Source organism: Candoia aspera, chromosome 3 (genome assembly GCF_035149785.1).
Source record: "Candoia aspera isolate rCanAsp1 chromosome 3, rCanAsp1.hap2, whole genome shotgun sequence".
NCBI classification, from domain to species: domain Eukaryota; kingdom Metazoa; phylum Chordata; class Lepidosauria; order Squamata; family Boidae; genus Candoia; species Candoia aspera.
The window spans coordinates 136,523,236-136,541,271 of record NC_086155.1 but is presented as its reverse complement, the minus strand read 5'-3'; the positions used below and the strand labels follow the sequence as shown (position 1 = coordinate 136,541,271).

The following is an 18,036-nucleotide window of genomic DNA, read 5'->3' as shown; positions in this document are numbered from 1 at the left end:
AGGTGTTAACAGGGACTTTCTCCAGTGGTAGGACAGAATACAAGGATGTTCTCTAGAAACAACCTGAAGAGCAACTAATAGCAAATCTGGACCCAGCCAAAGTAAAACACTGATACAGCACAACATCACTTAATCAATGCATCCAAGTGAAACTACAGTCAGGAGAAAATTACAGAAAAGTAACTGGATATCTTAAATGGTTAACAAAAATTTGCATTCTGTATAAACAGGAAAAATCCCTGTGCCATTCATTTCACTGGAACATTCTCCAACTGAAACCAATATTTTAAGAATATTGGGTCTTACCTAAGCAAACGTGCTCTTGTGACTGTATTCTGATTCTTAAAACTGCAACAATTAACTGAAATTTGCACAAAAATGACAGATAGATAGATGTGTGAGTGTGAGTGTATGTGTGTGTGTAAAATAAAACCAGAAATGTTTTCTCTCTACTAATCAACTCTGTCATCAGAAAAAAGGATTCTATTATTCCATTAGATGGCAGTGCATGATCAGTAAATTAGACCTTGAAGAAACAAAGCTAGTGATAAAATAAAAACTTCCACTATAATTATTTTTCCCTCATAGTTATTTCCAGGAAAGTAACATAATTCCAAAGGATTCATTAGCTATTTCTATCCGGATGAAGCATATTTATGATTATCATTAGATTTTAAAGAATTAATTGTTGCTGGCATTATGGAATGTGTTAGGGAAATGGTGGGAGACTGAAAATAAAATTTGGTCTGAAATGAATATTAAAGTAGTATCTCACAGGAGGAAATAGGGTGAAGGGTTGCAATCTCAGTATAGCAGAAAAGTGGGGTGTAGGCTGGTATCTGGCCTCCCTTTCTTTCCGACTGCAATATAACTACAGAAGTCTAGGTGGCATTAATGGTGAGTCCTCCAACCTAAAGATCCTGCTTTTTAAAGTTAAGTAAATTCCTAGAGAAATATATTTTATTGAGGATTTAATTCTGGATGAAAAAGCTGACCTGGTAAGTTCAGGATACTCTAGTCTTCTTATCTTCAGAGATTTCAATGTCCATGCTGAGGCTGCCCAGTTAGCTCAGAAGTTTATGGTTGACGTGACAGCTATTGACATGTTCCAGCTGGTATGTGGCCCTATGTGGGGCAAATGCTTGATTTCGCCTTCTGTTTGTCTGATGCTGGTGATCTCAAAAAGGAGTTTTCTGCAACTCATGTTGTCATGAACAAATCACTCTCTGGTCCTTTTTAGACTAGCAGTTGCTATATATATTTCCAGGAATTGAAGACTAGTTAAAATGGTACAACCAAGGTATTAATGTGTCTGAATGGCTTTCTGAACACACTTGAGGAATCTCCCACCTCGTATGTCAGGATACTGTTGAAGCCCTGGCTGATCTGTGGAATGCAGAGATAGCACAGGCAGTGAGACTAACATTCCTAGGCACCTCTTCCCTCTGGCACAGCTCAGCTGGCACCTTGGTTTACCAAGGAACTGAGTGCAATAAAGCAGCTTGATAGGGGGCTGGAGCACAAATGGAGGAACTCTCATGACAAACCAGACCCACAATGGAGTAGGACCCTCTTTCAGGCCCATGCAAAATCCTACTCTATGATAGTTGGTGCAGCAAGGAGGGCTTACTCCCTTCTATCTGTACAGGTCAGGCCAATTATGCTTTTCTATACTGTACATGATCTCCATTAATATGTTGTGGAAGATAGCCAGAACAGTTGAAGGTGCACTCTGAGAAACTTTCATAGGTTTTTGCAGACAAAATTGATCAATTTTGCTTTATTTGGAGCACCAGAGTTGAATCACTTGCCAGGTTCATATGGCTACTGCTCAGCTTCAGATCTTGAGGATTTGGACAGGGTGTATGGTTCGAAATGAGGACCACAACTTGCTTGCTCAACACTTGCCTTTCCTAGTGTATTAAACTGGACAGGTTAAGACTGACTCAGGGGTGTCTACAAGAGCTGTGTGTCACTTATGTCAAAATGGCAGGCACAACTAGGCAATTAGGTCCTGCCTCTTCTTATGTGTATGTGAGTATATATTTAAAAAGGCTGGGGCTTTAGTCACTCAATAGAACCTGACATTTTGACACTGTTAATAATTAAGGGAGGTGATCAACCCTTCCTTGAAAGTGAGATGTGTCTCTGTATTCTTAGAGGTGGTGATTTTAAAATCTTTACAGAAGATTGTCCTTTCACCAAGACCATTTTTCTAATTATACAGCAATCTCAAATATTCCATTCTTGGCTAAGGTGATGAGAAAACTGTAGTTTTATAGCTCATGGTGCATTAAGATGAAAGGTTTTCATGGACCCATTTCAATCAGGATTTTGTTGAGGATGGGACTGTCTTGATTGCTTGGTATATGATCTACACTGGAAGCTAGATAGGAGGGATATGGCACTGCTAGTTCTCTTGGATCTCTCATTGGCTTTTGATGCCATAAACGATGGGATCCTTCTGGGCTGTCTGGCAAGCCTGGCCTTGACAGCACTGTTGCAACGGTTCCAATTTTTCCTATCAGACATGCTCAGAAAGTGGTATTGTGAAATTACTGTTTGACTCCTTGGTCATTGACCTGTGGTATTCCAAAAACAAAAATTACCTATTTTTTAATATTGTTTAAAGCAGACACAAAATTGCTGGTGGCGAGAGAGAACATTTGGCACTTTGGAATGGAATAACATCAATATGCTGATGTGATCTAGCCTCTCTTCTACTTGAGGCAGTCAGTATCCTTGAATATTACCTAATCTTGATAATGGACTGGATGAAGGAGAACATTTGAAATTAAATCCAGACAAGGTGGAGGCATTGTCACTAAGGACAAAACTGAACTCTGGGATTGCAGATCAGCAGGAGAGGCCTTTTTGAAGATGCTTCTGCTGTCAGAAGTTTGACTACTGGGCACATGGGAAATGGTCTTCTCTTGTGTGGCTCTCAGACTATGGAGTAACTGTATTACTGTAGCAAAAAAATATTTGCAGATATTTCTAAAGCACACTGTGATCAGATTTTTCTTAGACTGTTTCCTACCTCACCAAATATAAAATCTAGGTCAATTTGTTTCTTAAGAAGAATCTTTGTGGGAGGTTGCTAAAGAAGAATAGAGGAAACTTTCCTTCAATTATTTTTTAATTGTCTTAGAATCAAAACTTAATTTGGGGTATTCCCCATTCCCCTTCTCTGTAGCAGCACCTGCCCTCTGGAATGAAGTTTCCCCCTAGATTCAAACAGCCCACACCCTACTGGTGTTTCGAAGGGCCCTGAAGATCTAGGTTTTCACTAAAGCCTTTGGTGAGTGTGACTAAAGCCCCCTTTTCTTCTTTTTCTTTGTTCCTATCTGGATTTGTTATCTCTGCCATCTTTGTTCTTTTTGTTTTGTGTTGTTTTCTTCTTTTAATGTTTTTAACAATTTGTAAATTGTCCAGAATTGCTGGGAGTCAGGCAGCATATAAATTAAATAAATAAATAAATAAATAAATAAATAAATAAATAAATAAATAAATAACTAACTAACTAACTAACTAACTAACTAACTAACTAACTAACTAACTAACCCACAGCTCTAAATGCCTTGTTCTTAATTATTCATAAAGTTTACTTTTCCCTTCCCCAGGTTTTCAGGGTACTACTTTTCTGTAAGTACCGTGCTGACATATTTTATACATCTTTATCTTTGAGTGAGTTTTGCTCTCACATACTGTATATATGTACACCTAATCTGAATTTTGTAAAATATGCACCCAATTTCCACAAATACATTAAAATAACTAAAGATTAGAAACCTTTTCCCTAAATGTTAAGGAGTGTTGTCATATGTATCTGTAGCAATACAAGGAAATGGTGTTTAGATTTCTCCCTAATATGAGGGGCCAAACATTTGATCCTTCAGTTGCAATATGAAGTTATACAGACCAGCAGACATATCACCTGGGTCTGCTTATAATCTCAGCTACATCCACAATCTTTTCATTTCAGTGGGTCACAGAAAGAATTCCTGACAAGCAACAGAGCCTAGCAAGCAACGCTCAAATGACTATAAAGGTCCACTCCATATACCTTCATCTCATTCAGTGCTTTAAATATACAAAAAATATTTCGTGATTGACCGATTCAGAAGCAACTGTTTATTATGTCTGCCCTCTCACATATTTTAAAAGGTTTGCACTAAATAAATGACCACTAAATATATTTTCAGCTATAAAATATTCAACTTTGAAATAAAATACTTGGAACTGGAAAGAAATCTCTCACACTGAATATAATTAATTTTTTGTTTCAAAAATCTTCACTGCATCATCCAACCAAGAATAAAATATCTTCATAAAAATAAGAACAACAATATTTTGGTTTCTTAGGCCATTAAATAAATTTTGCTGTTGAAGGGCTACAATGAAGGTGTTTGTGACTCTCATTACATTTCTTCAAAACAAAAGCCCTGATAGCAAAGTATTTACACTTTTCCTTACTGCCACCCCACCCCCCACCAAAATAGCTTAGTGCTCCACTGAGTATCATAATCCTTTGTGAAAAACATTCTGAATACAGAGAAGTTAGTATATTCCAGAATATGAACAAAAATGGAAAAGCCAATGAAGTTAAACCTTCTACCTTTGTATTAAAACAGAGCAGTTTTTACTGTGGATGCAGATAATTTCATTTTTTCCTATTATAATTGCAACACCACACACAAGGCAGCTGTCCCATTATTATGCTAACAAACAAAATAGAAAGAGAACATACTGTCTTTGTTTAAACTTAATTATGCCCTTTATCCATGCTAGAAACAAAATTACTTTCCAGGATAAATACAATTAAATTGTAAAATAGCAAAGGGTGCTTGGGTTGCAGTGTCATAGTGCTGCAACAAAAGATACAGATTTTTTAGTTGAACCCTGAATAATCTGTGACCCACTGAGATTACTAGAAATGTGTTTAAGTAAGGTATTTAACAATAATCCTTTTAAAGGGAGGGGCAGTTCTAAACTGACTATCATAATCAAAGGATCTAACAAACACTGGTGAGCCACAAACTGGAAATAATGAATGATGCTGTAGTTGGAATTTACATATATAATTAAAATTTATTCCAACAGGCAGTAAAAATACTAATACTACTAAATATTATTGGAAGTAGGATTTTATTATATTTTATAAAGGACAATAACATATAATGCCAACAAATGTGCAGCATTTAAGTCGTCATAATTTAGTGCTCCTTTTAAAATATTTTAACATTTTTTATCCCGCCTTTATTATTTTTATAAATAACTCAAGGTGGGGAACATACCTAATATTCCTTCTTCCTCCTATTTTCCCCAACAACCACCCTGTGAGGTGAGTTGGGCTGAGAAAGAGCAACTGGCCCAAGGTCACCCAGCTGGCTTTTCATGCCTAAGGTAGGACTAGAACTCACAGTCTCCTGGTTTCTAGCCTGGTGCCTTAACCACTAGACCAAACTGCAAATTGCAGCATATGTGACAAGTCTTATTACACTTTGGCTTGATCACAAGCCTCTATGGTTTATTATTCACATGCATACTATGAAAGCAAATCTTAACAAAAGAACAAATCAATAGTAATTTATCAAAATGTCACTATCGAAACCTTGTCATAAAGACTGTAGGAATTTAACATGACCGCTACCAACAGCAATAGAATTTATGGTTAGGAAAACCATTAAAATTTCAATGAAACTAAAATACATAATGGCTAGAAATATGTTTCAAGCCTGGAAATGCATACTGATCTAAATATATCATATAGAACTAAAATATAAATTACCTAATATATTCTGCTATATAATATATTCTACTAAAAATACAAGGCAAAAATTAGAGTATTTGCTATTAGGCAAAGTTGTCACTTACAGAGTTGTTATACTAAGGCTAAATTCCTATCCATAATCTAATATTTATGGTATTTTAGTATCTCATCATCCTTACTTTGGGACCATTCTGCAGGTTATGCAGAACAAACCAAGATCTGATAATGAAGTCTAATTCAGATGTTATGATCTTAGGCCAATAAAGTGACCTGGAATTTAAAAATACAATTCCCTTCTTCGACTCTATCCCAATACACTCAGATTCAGTGCTGGTATCATGGCTTCTTAAACCACAGATTTTAATTACATCCAAACGTGGAAAACTTGGAAAATTTAAGAGAGTCAACACTTTATAAACCAAGACATGAAATTAAAATCTGATTATGGTCAGAGACATACTACCAATAAATCACAGCCTCAGGCCATTCATTCTCAACAGGACTTGAATTAGACTTGCATCTGGATGTCAAACAAATATACCTGAATATACTGTATGTTTCCAAATACATTTGTCACCTTCATACTTTATCAAATGGGAAATTGAAGAAATGCTTTTCATGACTAAATCAAATTCCCTATTTATAAACTTTCCTCAAATCACAAACTCTAAAACTTAAGGAATTCATGCTGGTAAAACTGCTAGGAATATGCATAACTATTCAGTACTCACTTATTTATCTCAATACCAAGAGGATTAGCAGGACGTAAAGATAAAGGAGGCATCCCTTTGTTCCTGTCAGTGCGCATGTCATAGTAATTGATTTCATCAACCCAGACAGCAGACTGATCCAAGATACCTAGATAAAACAAGCACACATTCTTATAAGAATAAACTCTGTCCAGTGTCATGAGGTTCTGAACTGATGAAATGAATAGAAGAAGCTAGTCAAGTATAAAATACATATCTAGATGATTGCATGGGAAAAGTAGGATAAAACTAACTTGGATGCTAACTTCCAAACTGTTGTTATTGTCATCCTCTAGCCTAATAATACAATCCAAAAATGCAATTAACAGTGGATTTGATTTGAAAAATAATTCTTTAACATGCACTGCACTTTTTTTTTGCTTTTCTTGCAGCTATAAGGCAAATGTAAAAGGAAAAAACTTCCTAGCAAAAAATCTGCATATTTTCTCCTTTAATTCTACTCTGTTTGATATTAAAAATACAACCAAATAGTACAGGATAACAGTCAGGATAACAAATAGTATACAGGAGCAAACATAAAATTATGTTGTGTATTCAAATGGTTATTATTTGGAACTGTTACCTGAATTTACCAGAACTGACTACAGTTCATAAATCTGGGGATTATTTATTTATTTATTTGATTTATATTACCGCCCCTCTCCCCCAATGGGATTATGATGCTAGCCTGGGAACATCTTAATTAAATCATGATCAATAACCAAGAAAAACTTTATACTGAATGTAAGCCTTTTCTCAGAGAAGGATTCAAACAGTGTGGTAAGGAAGTACTTTACACAATCTTGGGTTCAATTCCAATACATTCACTCAGAGGGCTTCAAGCAACAGATCTGCAAAGACTTATACCCCAAAAGTTTATTGACTAAACCACACATCCAGATCTCATCAATAGTTCATTTTTAAAAGCCTAAACAACATATTAAGTGTTAGGAAATTTATATGTAAGTATGGATATATACACACCTATCTTTTCAGGTTTCAGAAGTTTAAAAGAAACAGTTGAAGTCCCCTTTCCTCCTGACTTTGTAGTTACGATAATGTCCCCTTTGTCATTCTTAGCTTGACCTACTCGACAAACAATTTTGCTGGCAGACATCCATTCAGCGGTGAGAAGACAATTGTGTCCACAGATTGTCAAGCCTTGGTTAATGAAGATTCAGATAAGTTAGAAAAATAAAACTTGTTTATGAGTATTTTTAAAATGTCATTATCTACTATATATCTGAAATGCTTTTATTTTAAAATATGACTCATATTAATTACATTTATAGGTACCCTTTTAACATACAGTTTAGATGAATGTTTAAGGAATGTTCTGCATATTAAAACTAGATATACTCAGCTTTACCCACTGCCTGGAAGTGAAGTTAAAGACATAATATAAACGCTTAAAATGTCAGAGTGCCAGTGACATGCTCCTAACATTGTTCTCAAACTGTGAATCAAACTTCCCAGGAATAATGGGATCCCTGCATTTTGTGATACATTATATTAAACTAATGTGGCATGGTTTTAGGAAAGGATTGAATGTTTTATCTTGGCTTTCTCTTGATTTCATCTGTCCCATCTTAAATCCATAGTCTTCTTCTCTCAGCGTAATCATTTTTCTACTTTATCAACTGCTTGCTAAAACTTGTCATTGCCTTCCTTCCTAGGATTAATTTCCTCTTAATGCCTCCAACACAGTATCCATCTTGATCTATTCTTGGACTCAAGAAAACACAACAATCTACTACACTCTCTTCTTCACCATCAACCATAAATTAATAAACATGCTAAATGATATTAACATTGTCTTTTCAATATTTAACATTGCAGATTAACCTTTTACAGGATTTATGGACTGCTCAAACTGACCACTGACACAATTAGAGAAGCAGAAACTTCACCACTTGTATTATTAGAATTTTATCTCTTTTTTATATATAACTCAAGACAGAGAACATACATAATACTCCTGTCTATTTTCCCCACAACCACCACCCTGTGAGGTGGGTTGGGCTGAGAGAGAGTGACTGGCCCAGGGTCACCCAGACGGCTTTCATTCCTAAGGCTGGCCTAGAACTCACCGTCTCCTGGCTTCCTGGCCAGCAACGTAACCACTACACCCAACTGGCTCTGTTACTATTGCCACTGAGTAGGATCAATGATGAGCTTGGTCAAGGCTCATTTGTCCACTGTTGGTTTTCCATCACTGTCACTCCAGGCATCTTTTCACCTGGAGCTCCTGGCCTAAAGTCACGCAGTGACCTTCCATAGCTGAGGGTGGACTTGAAAGTAAAATGCCAACACCTTAACCACTATACCATATTAGCTTAATTTTTCACTTTCATATTTTATATAATGAGCTTTTTAAAGTCTTTATTTTGAGTAGATATTAGGTATATCTAATATAGACAATTTAGACAATTCAAGCATGGAAAAACCCTGTATTCTTGTGTTTCAGCTTAAGCTCATTTTTGTTCCAAATTGTTTTGAGTATTGACTCCTAAAAGAGGCTTTTTTCTTTTAATTTTTCTCCCCAGGTTTTGCATGTATAGCTGGTATTTTGATCAGCGTAAAGTCTAGTTCCAAAATGATCAACAGACTGTTCTTCCTTCACAAAAACAGATAAAACTCCTCCCTCCCTTCACACAGAAAGCATCTAAGAAGCAGAACCTTCCCACCCTACTTTGCCTATATATAAAAGGTTCCTCAGTTAAAAGTAAAGTACTTGCTGGGTTTTTATGTTGTTACTTTAACTCCCTTCTTAATAAATCTTACTAATCAGAACTAATAGAGACTTTGTTTTCGGATTAACAGCTTCCAGGCCAGGATGCTATCAGAAACCTGATGTTGGTTATACAACAGGTAAATAAATCAGAAAGAACAGGTTCTGTCTTTGTGTCAAAGGTTGGAACAAGAGGATTGGAGAAGGAGAAAGAATCAGGGGTTCTTAAACTGTGGGCCACAATGCCCTGGGGTTCATGAGCAGCTGGGGGGAGGGGTGTAATCACACACACAAAAGTAAAGCTTATCAGGTTTGTGCAAATAAAGCAAACTCACTGTTAAAACTTGCTCCCACATGGCTTAGGCAAGCCCATATGTCACTTGCAAAGATGAAGCAGGGAGCAAAGCTCAGAGCATGCTTTGTCAGAATTCTCACTTTGCCATCAATTTTATTGGGGGGGAGGGTGTTGCACAAATTCATTTATCCTTTTAGGATACTGGAAAGTTTCACAACCTGAGTTAAGTGTCTGTGTAGAACATTCTGTACATTCAAAAATGGCATCTGGTGAATAAGTTTAGTTCTATTTTAAATTGTTATGGGGAAGTTAGAGTTCATGAGTTGCAGTGTAACGTTATCACTCCTGTATGCTGTCCTCCTAATAAAGGCAGCTCAATAAATACAAAAGTGTGCTCAGGCTGCTGCTTTCTTTTCAGGCAGGTTGTTATGCAAAAACTGTGCACTGTGCATGTACATTTAAAAGAAGGCTGAGAAATGTATTCTTGCAATTCGTATATCATTCACAGGCTACACTGTTAAAGTGAATCCACTGCTTTGGTTCTCTGCTGGGCTCCAGTCTGTTTGTACAAGCAAATCAGGCAGCAAAAACAAGCTTAACTGCTGCCTGTTTGATCTGGGAAATTTGAAAAAAAGGGAAACATTCTTTTTCTTAAATTTTCTCTGTGTTCGACAGTATGCAGCATTCAGCATGAACTTCCACACCCATCTACTTTTGCAGCTGTATGACAAAAAAGAAAAAAATGAAGCAAAGAACTTGACTGGAGATCCCTTTGTTACCTAAGGAAGAAAAAGTGTACTGATTTTTGTTTCATTGGAACACTTGAAACTCAAGGTCAGTATTTTTACTCCTTGCAAGTCCAAATATTCATTTATTTACTGTGTGCACATCTATATCTATATATGTAAACATATACAAATACACTGTATTTAGTCTCATCACAAACAAAACTAGAACTATTTACAATACTCATAAGAAAAAAAACAGATTAAACGCCCCTTAAACATGATAGTAGGAGGGAGTAAATGACTTGAGAAGGTGAATATAAAAAAGGAAAGTTTTAAAATGATGCTTAAAATTTGTTAGCATTGAGGCTCACCTACTGTAGAGGGAATAGCTGTTAATACAGGTGGTCCTCGTTTAACGACTTGTTCAGCGACCGTTCAAATTTACAATGGTGCTAAATGAGTGGGAGTTATGACCAGTCCTTAGAGGTCTGGCCATTGCAGTGTTTACGTGGTCATGAGATTGCAATCTGGGTACTTGGCAACCAGCCTGTATTTCCAACCATCACAGCATCCCGCAGTCATGTGATCATGATTTGCGACCTTCCCTGCCAGCTTCCCATAAGCAAAGTCAATGGGGAAGCCGGCAGGAAGTCAGAAGTCACAGTCACGTGAGGTCTTCGCTTAACGACTTCTGTGGTCCTCACTTAACAGCAGCAACTGCCGGAACTGCCATTATTAAGCAGTGAAGTCACGTGACACCACACTTTATGACCATGTCACTAAGCAATGGCAATTCTGGTCCCAATTGCAGTTGTAAACCAAGGACTACCTGTATTTCAATGGCTGCTTATTTATCCTCTACAATTAACTTAGTCTCCATCAGTTATGTCACTTCTTCAAATTCATAACCCAGAGTTAGCAAGACAGGACAGTAATTGGTGCTCCTGATGAAGCAGTGTGGAGTGAATTCCACTACCTTTACTTATTAGTTCAACTTCTAAGGCTGCCCTTTTGCCTGGCAACTCTGAGTACTTTACAGAAGGTGTAATGATTGCCCTAGCCCCAAATACTCAGACTCACAAGAGGATGCTAAATGAAATCTGATTTATTAGAGTACTAAAAGCAAATACAGAGAAAGCTGAGAATGAGCAAAAGCGCGCCAAATACAAACTTAAACCCTTGCTTCAAACGTATCCCGCCTCCCTCGTAACAGCCCCGCCCGGCACAGGTGCTAGCAATCGTCAGAGTTGCTAGCCTGGGAAAGTAACCTTGAGCGCAGTAGATAACACAAACACATTCCAAAGCAAAGCCAAAATATAATCGTTCCCATCCTCCCTAGACAAATGAAACACGCATCCAATTAATGACATGCGAAACGTTACGATGCATCAAATACATTGAAACGGCGCACATGACAGAAGGTTAAAAAAATAATGAAAAATCAATATCACAACAATAAAAGCTGCTATGCAGGGAGAAAGTCATAAATAACATTCAGTGGGTTCATGCATCATCCTAGGCCAGTGCCTGTGGAAAGAACCAGATTTTTAAGGTTTCCTAAAGGTCAGTCTGGTGTAGTGGTTAAGGCATCAGGCTAGAAACCAGGAGACTATGAGTTCTAGTCCCATCTTAGGCATAGAGCCAGCTGGGTGACCTTGGGTCAGTCACTCTCTCAGCCCTGGGAAGGAGGCAATGGCAAACCACTTCTGAAAAACCTTGCCAAGAAAACTGCAGGGACTTGTCCAGCCTGTCTGCAAGAATCAGACACAACTGAACAGATTTTTTTTTTTTTAAAAAAGGTCAGCAGGGTCAGGGACATGAGTTTGAGGCAGGGATGCTGCTCCAAAGGCAGGTACAGTGACAGAGAAGGCACAAGATGATATTGTTTTATTGATGGGACCCTGATTATACCAACACTATCTAATCTTATAAGATGAGCAGAAATAGTTGGAGAAAGATGGTTCTGTAAATATCCAGTCCTTCATCCAGGGTTGTCATGAATGGCTTTATAGCCAAGCTACCAGCACCTTGTAATGCACCTGGAAGCCAACTGGTGTACTTCATGAAGAAGTGTCACATAGGGTACTGAGACATACCCATAACTATTGACACCACTGTATTCTGTACCAGCAGTAGCTTCCAAGTGGTCTTCAGAGCCAACTCCATGTGGACACATTGCAATAATCCAAACACAAGGTGACTAAGTTATCAATGATAATGAAGAAGGCACAAATGGTACACAAAATGAATCTGCACAAAAGTAAAAACTTACCTATCAGATCTGTTGGTCCCATTCCCAGGTTTTCTCCTCGAATTGTGACCTTAGTCCATGCAATGCCTTCATTAGGAGAAATGCCCGTCACAAGAGGGGGTTTACGCGTATGAGACATAGTTTTCTTTCTTCTTTGATCAAAAGATTCAAATATTCCACAAACTAATTAGTAAAAACATACAATACATAAACTATTTATATACCATCTTTACAATAAACATGAAATACTCCATTGAAATGCTTTTTATGAACATATCATTTAACAGAACAAATATAGCTTAAGTTGCAATTATTTATTTATTGCATTTCTACCTTGCTGCAATCTGATAACTTGGTGGATCACACAATAAAAGGAAATTAAAATATCCATGGTACATTTAAAATTACAGTTCAATCACTAAATCAGACAATCCATACACATTAAAAGATCAATACAATTTTGATGGAAGTATTAATAAAGATATAAATAAATGCATTTTTTAAAAAAAAGTATAACCATGAGAGTTTTATCCCAGATTATATGTTGGTGGTACAGATGGTACCAGTTTTCTGTGAAATGGTTTTTTTTCCATGAAAGTTAACCTGATCTAGATGCACTGATTCCTGAAATACCAATGTGACATTTTCTTAGTCACCATCATTATGTGAATTTGAATTTTTAAAAAAAATCATTTTATTCTACAGTCTGTTCACTTCCACTGGAGCTACTTTCAGAACAACATTACCTGTGGGCCTCCAGATGTTGTTGGCCTCCAACTCTCATGAGGCCAAGTTACCATTTGGGGATAACTGGAGCTGGAGGCCAACAACATCTGAAAGATCACAAATTCTCCAGTGCTCCTATACAGACTACTAAAATTATGGTGAGCTTCATTTAAAAATAAAACTAAGAACAAATCATCACCTGACCCAAAAAACGCAAGTATCTTCAAAACTGCCTGGCACCATAACAATAAATGGGTAGAGATCAACTATATAGAAAGTCCCTTCATCTGCTATCAGAGAGAGGCCTATTTTAGGTCAAGACATCTCCAACCTCAAGATTACAATCAAAGGGTGGAGTGCAAGGATGTTGAGCGGGTGCTTGTTGACAGGTTTAACTTGATTCCGTGAGATTTAAGCAAGATTTATGAGGACGATTAAGTCCCCATAAATCCTGCTGCTAAGACGACTCTGGCCCAAGAGCTGACTTTCGCGACGCCGAGCCTGCTATTCGCTTACTGCGTACAATAGCATCTTCCGCCTCGTTTAAAGCAAAATAAGGCTCAGTCGATGCCAGCTCTCACTTTGCCGACAGAGGCTGCAGGGCCGGGCTTACCAGGAGGAACGTCTCATCCGCCGCTCACGAGTAAAAGACAATGACCACACCATACAACACCACACAACCCCTGCCTCTTCCTTCTCGCCCCCCGTCCCCCCTCAGCCGACCTACCGGTTAGCGGAGAAGGCAACCCGACCAACAGCGTCCGGGAGGGGAGGAGGCTTCAGATTGGCCGAATCCGCCTTCCGGAGCAGGAAGGACACGTGACAGGAGCAGCCAAAGACGGGACGCCTTCGCTCAAACCCGAGAGCACACGTGACGGGACTCAAGGGGAAGCGCTGGCTGGCTGAGGCTGAGCTGTCACTCAGTCAATTCCAGCCAGTGGCTTGCAAGAAGGAGGCGGGAAGGTGAACAGACTTTCTCATTCCTCCTCCTAGGGACGGAGGGGGCGGGCGAGCGGGAGGAAGAGGAAAGCGGCGGGCGTCGCTGCTTTGGAGGTGGGATGGGAGGAATCGGTAGTGTTTTCTTTTAGAAAGCCGTCAGTTCATTAATCATAATCCAGAGGGCCAAGGTGGGTGCTACTCTTCTTTATAGTATTTAGAGAGTAAAAAATAAAATAAAAAGAATTTTCCATGTATTTTTTAAAAATCCCACCTGATGTTGATCCATGCTTCTGAAAAACAGGCTGGGGTAAGGGAAAAGGAAGTCCATACTCATTTTGGCAGATGTTTTTTTTTTAAAGTAAATGTAGTGGTTAGATTTATGGACTACGCTCAAGGCAGATGTATAATATTCCTCTTCGTAGCTGTATGTCCAAAACAAGCCTGTGAGGTCCATTTGGCTGAGAGAAAATGACTCGCTCAAAGTCACCCAGTGTACTTCCATGACTTAGGATAAATTGGAACTTGGATCTCTGTGATCTTTAGTTCATTTTTGGCCATTTTGCATACTGATATAAAGGAGTTGGTACTGAATTACCAGAAGAGTGACCTGTAAACAATACTTAGCAATAGATGACCTCTTAGACTGATAATTAAGGGTGGTGATGGCGAAGCTCTGTTCATTGCTCTGGCCGCTTTTTCCAATTTAGAAAAAGAGTTCAAGAATGTGGTTTCTTAATTCAGTAATATAACCTCACAGTGTGAGACACTCCCATTTGGTTTGCTTGGCATGATTGCTCCCTACATCTTCATGTTTCTGAAAATCTGACATTATGGAAGTAGCTGTACAGAATGATAAAGGAAGAATTCAACTTAAGTCTAATTATTCAGATATTTGACATTGAATTGGCATTTTGGGTAGGAAAGAGGTGCATTTTTCAGACATCTGCTGGTTGAAAAATACGTCAACAGAGTTTAAGTTTAAAACTTTAGTAGAAGACCTAAGACCCAAGGATGGAGCAACATTATAAGAAATCCTCTGTATATATTTCTGACATCTGTAAAGCAAGGAATGTTATTAGAATAATAAAATACGGCAGCACTTAAAATACTGCAGACATTAATTACATTAAATAGGTACCCAACTGAAGATCATTGGAACATTTGGAATAAAATTATAATACCATAAAAACAAAATAAGACTACAAACCTAGTGGATTAAAAATAAATAACAAGAAGGAAGTACATACAGTGTGTGTGGTGTGTATGTTTTTCACACAATTTTTTAAAATTTTTATTTCCTTTTTTTTTTCCATCTTCCCCTAGTCTGCAGTAGCAAGGCATTCAGGTCAGATATTCATTGGGATTAAGACACAACTAGACAATAATATTAGAACTAATAGCAGTACACTTTAGTGGATTTTAGAAATTGGCACACTACTTCTCTTTCCATTATAATATGGATACATGTAATAAAAATGCTGAGCTTCCCAAAGTCTATTTCTACTCAACTGTTTCCATACTTACTGCAGAACACTTGAAAAAATCCTCACTGGAATGATGAGAATGAAGCAACTTAAAGCATTAGAGTTTTTGGTTTTACCACTCTTTGAAACTGATAAACTAACCCAATATTTTTTTTAAAACAAAGATGCAAAGCTTGGACAACACTTGTCTGTAAAAGTATTCATGAAGATTCTATAACATCCTTTGTACTATAGTTATTTGTAGACCATAATCCATATCACTGCATTTCATTAAGACTGCCATTCTGTTAAATAAATCTTAATTTATGATGACTGATTCAAATAATTGAATGTATAAACATTTTAAAGTGGAAAGGGGCTCTTGTTCCTTTTTCACCTGCCAAAAAGTTTTTGCCTGCCAGTGAGTTTCATATACTAATTGATTATGAATGCTTATTTTGACTGTCTTGCCCTCTTCCCCCCCCCCCCCAAATGGGTTAGGGTGAGGCTTAGGCTTTACTACCACTTTTAAAATACGTATTCACAACCATATTGTAAAGAGGCTTATGCATGGTAGCTCTGCAAAGTGGCTGACTATCATGAAGTCTCTCCTATGTTTAGGCATGCAGGAAGCAGGGACTTGTAACAGGAGCACAGGTATTTCCAGCAGGAGTTCCTAGTGATGCCACCCATATTGCTGCTTTTTTTTCCACATGGGTTTGTTTAGTAATTGAATTCCAAAAAGCTAAATTAAAAATATTTTATTGAGATGAAGAAAATAGGGGTTAGAGACTATGCAAGCAGGCCACCATGTGAAATTCATTAATATAAAATACATTAGGGGATTTCCTTAACTCATCTTGACTAATTAATGCCCCACTTTGGTTGGTGAACTAGTAGTGCTCTGTCAGGGGAGAAAAAAAAACATCAGGATTTAGTATTATAAATCTTTGAAGAGGAGTTGGAAATCAGATGACTACAGGCAGCCCTTCTATTGTGACCTCCCAGTCCCCCAGGTTCATGCTACCAAAATTCAGATGCAAACCACCACAGAACATATGATTATCTGTGAATTTTCAGAGAAAATCAACAAAAATGCATGTATTAAATTCCCTAAAAGAGAGAACATTCTAATCCTGTCCCCTGCAGTTATTGCATTGCTGCCTGCTCTTTGTGGAACTCAGTCATAGAAAAGCAAAATAAAATAAAAGTTCAGTCCCCTACTACAGAAAGGTCGTCTACCCTTGCAATTATTATAAGATTGGATTTCAGTAACACAGTCTATGTGGAGAGACATTAAACTGTTCAGAGGCATTAGTTTGTGTAAAATGTGACATTTATATATTAAGCTGGAATCTACTTCATAGAGGTTGTAAGTCTGTGATACAGAGGATGTACTGGTTTTCAGTTTATTTCTGGACACAAATGCTGTGGGCCCAAATTATCTGAAGGCCTGTTTTCCCTAATGTTATTCTACCTATATTTTATAATTGTCATCATTGCTCTTCCTCTGTAGAAATGTGCTTTCAGAGGTATGATGGGTTAGTATGTTAAATAGGTCCCTCTAAATTGTGATAACATTTGAGCTTTGGAATGCTTTTTCTAAAAAAGTGCGGTAGGCTTCTTTTTTTTTCAGCGGTTAACTTGGTCGAAAATAAGTGCAGAGGAAGGAAAGATATAGCCCAAGTTGACCAAAAACAGTGAACTAGAACTGTTAAGGAATTTAGGTTATCTGTAATGGAATGCACACACTTGCACACTGCCACATCACTCCCACCTGGCTTTTTCTGCAGAGAAAACTAATAACCAGGAACATACCAGTCATGGAAAACTTTATATTAAGTCTGAATCTGGATGCTGTAAAAAATCAGGGATCTGGAAGCCATCTATACCTCCTAGCATCTTAAAGAAGCAATTGTCAGAATTTCAGGTTCTGATGTAATGTTTTTATTTCTGTGCTGGGGACATTCTGAGTTATTGTAACCATCCTTCTTGCAAGAGGAGCCAAGTATGAATGATGAGCCAGCAGGCAATGGTGTCCATGGAGTGTCAAACCGATAGGAGCAACATTGCAACACCATGACACAAGCCACATCCCATGTGTACGTGCAGGCACATACAAAACTTGCAGCACAATGCTGCTTTCATCATTCAAATGAAAGCAGCAAGATCTTGCGGATGCTACTGTGCCAGCAAGATGCTCAATAGCTGGCCTACTACTTTGTCTTAACATGGCTATAGTGAAGCATCCTATTTCTGTGCTATATAGGCAGAACATTATTGATTATGCTTTTCCCTGTTACGTCAGTCATATTTGGTCCTGGATTGCTATTGGCTCTCTCTGTTCCATATTTACTGTGTTTCATAGCCCAGGGAAGTTG

At 37.7% G+C, this 18,036-nt stretch overlaps 1 protein-coding gene across 1 annotated transcript in view; it reads right to left on the bottom strand.

Moving 5' to 3' along the window:
• The window catches only part of EXOC2 (exocyst complex component 2), a 102,964-nt gene extending 88,907 nt beyond the window's left edge, over positions 1-14,057 (bottom strand). The window contains exons 1-4 of the mRNA XM_063298824.1: positions 13,981-14,057; positions 12,549-12,710; positions 7,507-7,683; positions 6,505-6,631 (exon numbers count right to left, since the gene is read on the bottom strand). Coding sequence (XP_063154894.1) covers positions 6,505-6,631; positions 7,507-7,683; positions 12,549-12,666 — 422 coding nt within the window. The 5' untranslated portion in view covers positions 12,667-12,710; positions 13,981-14,057. The remainder of the gene's footprint in view (positions 1-6,504; positions 6,632-7,506; positions 7,684-12,548; positions 12,711-13,980) is intronic.
• Between the last annotated feature and the right edge of the window lie 3,979 nt (positions 14,058-18,036).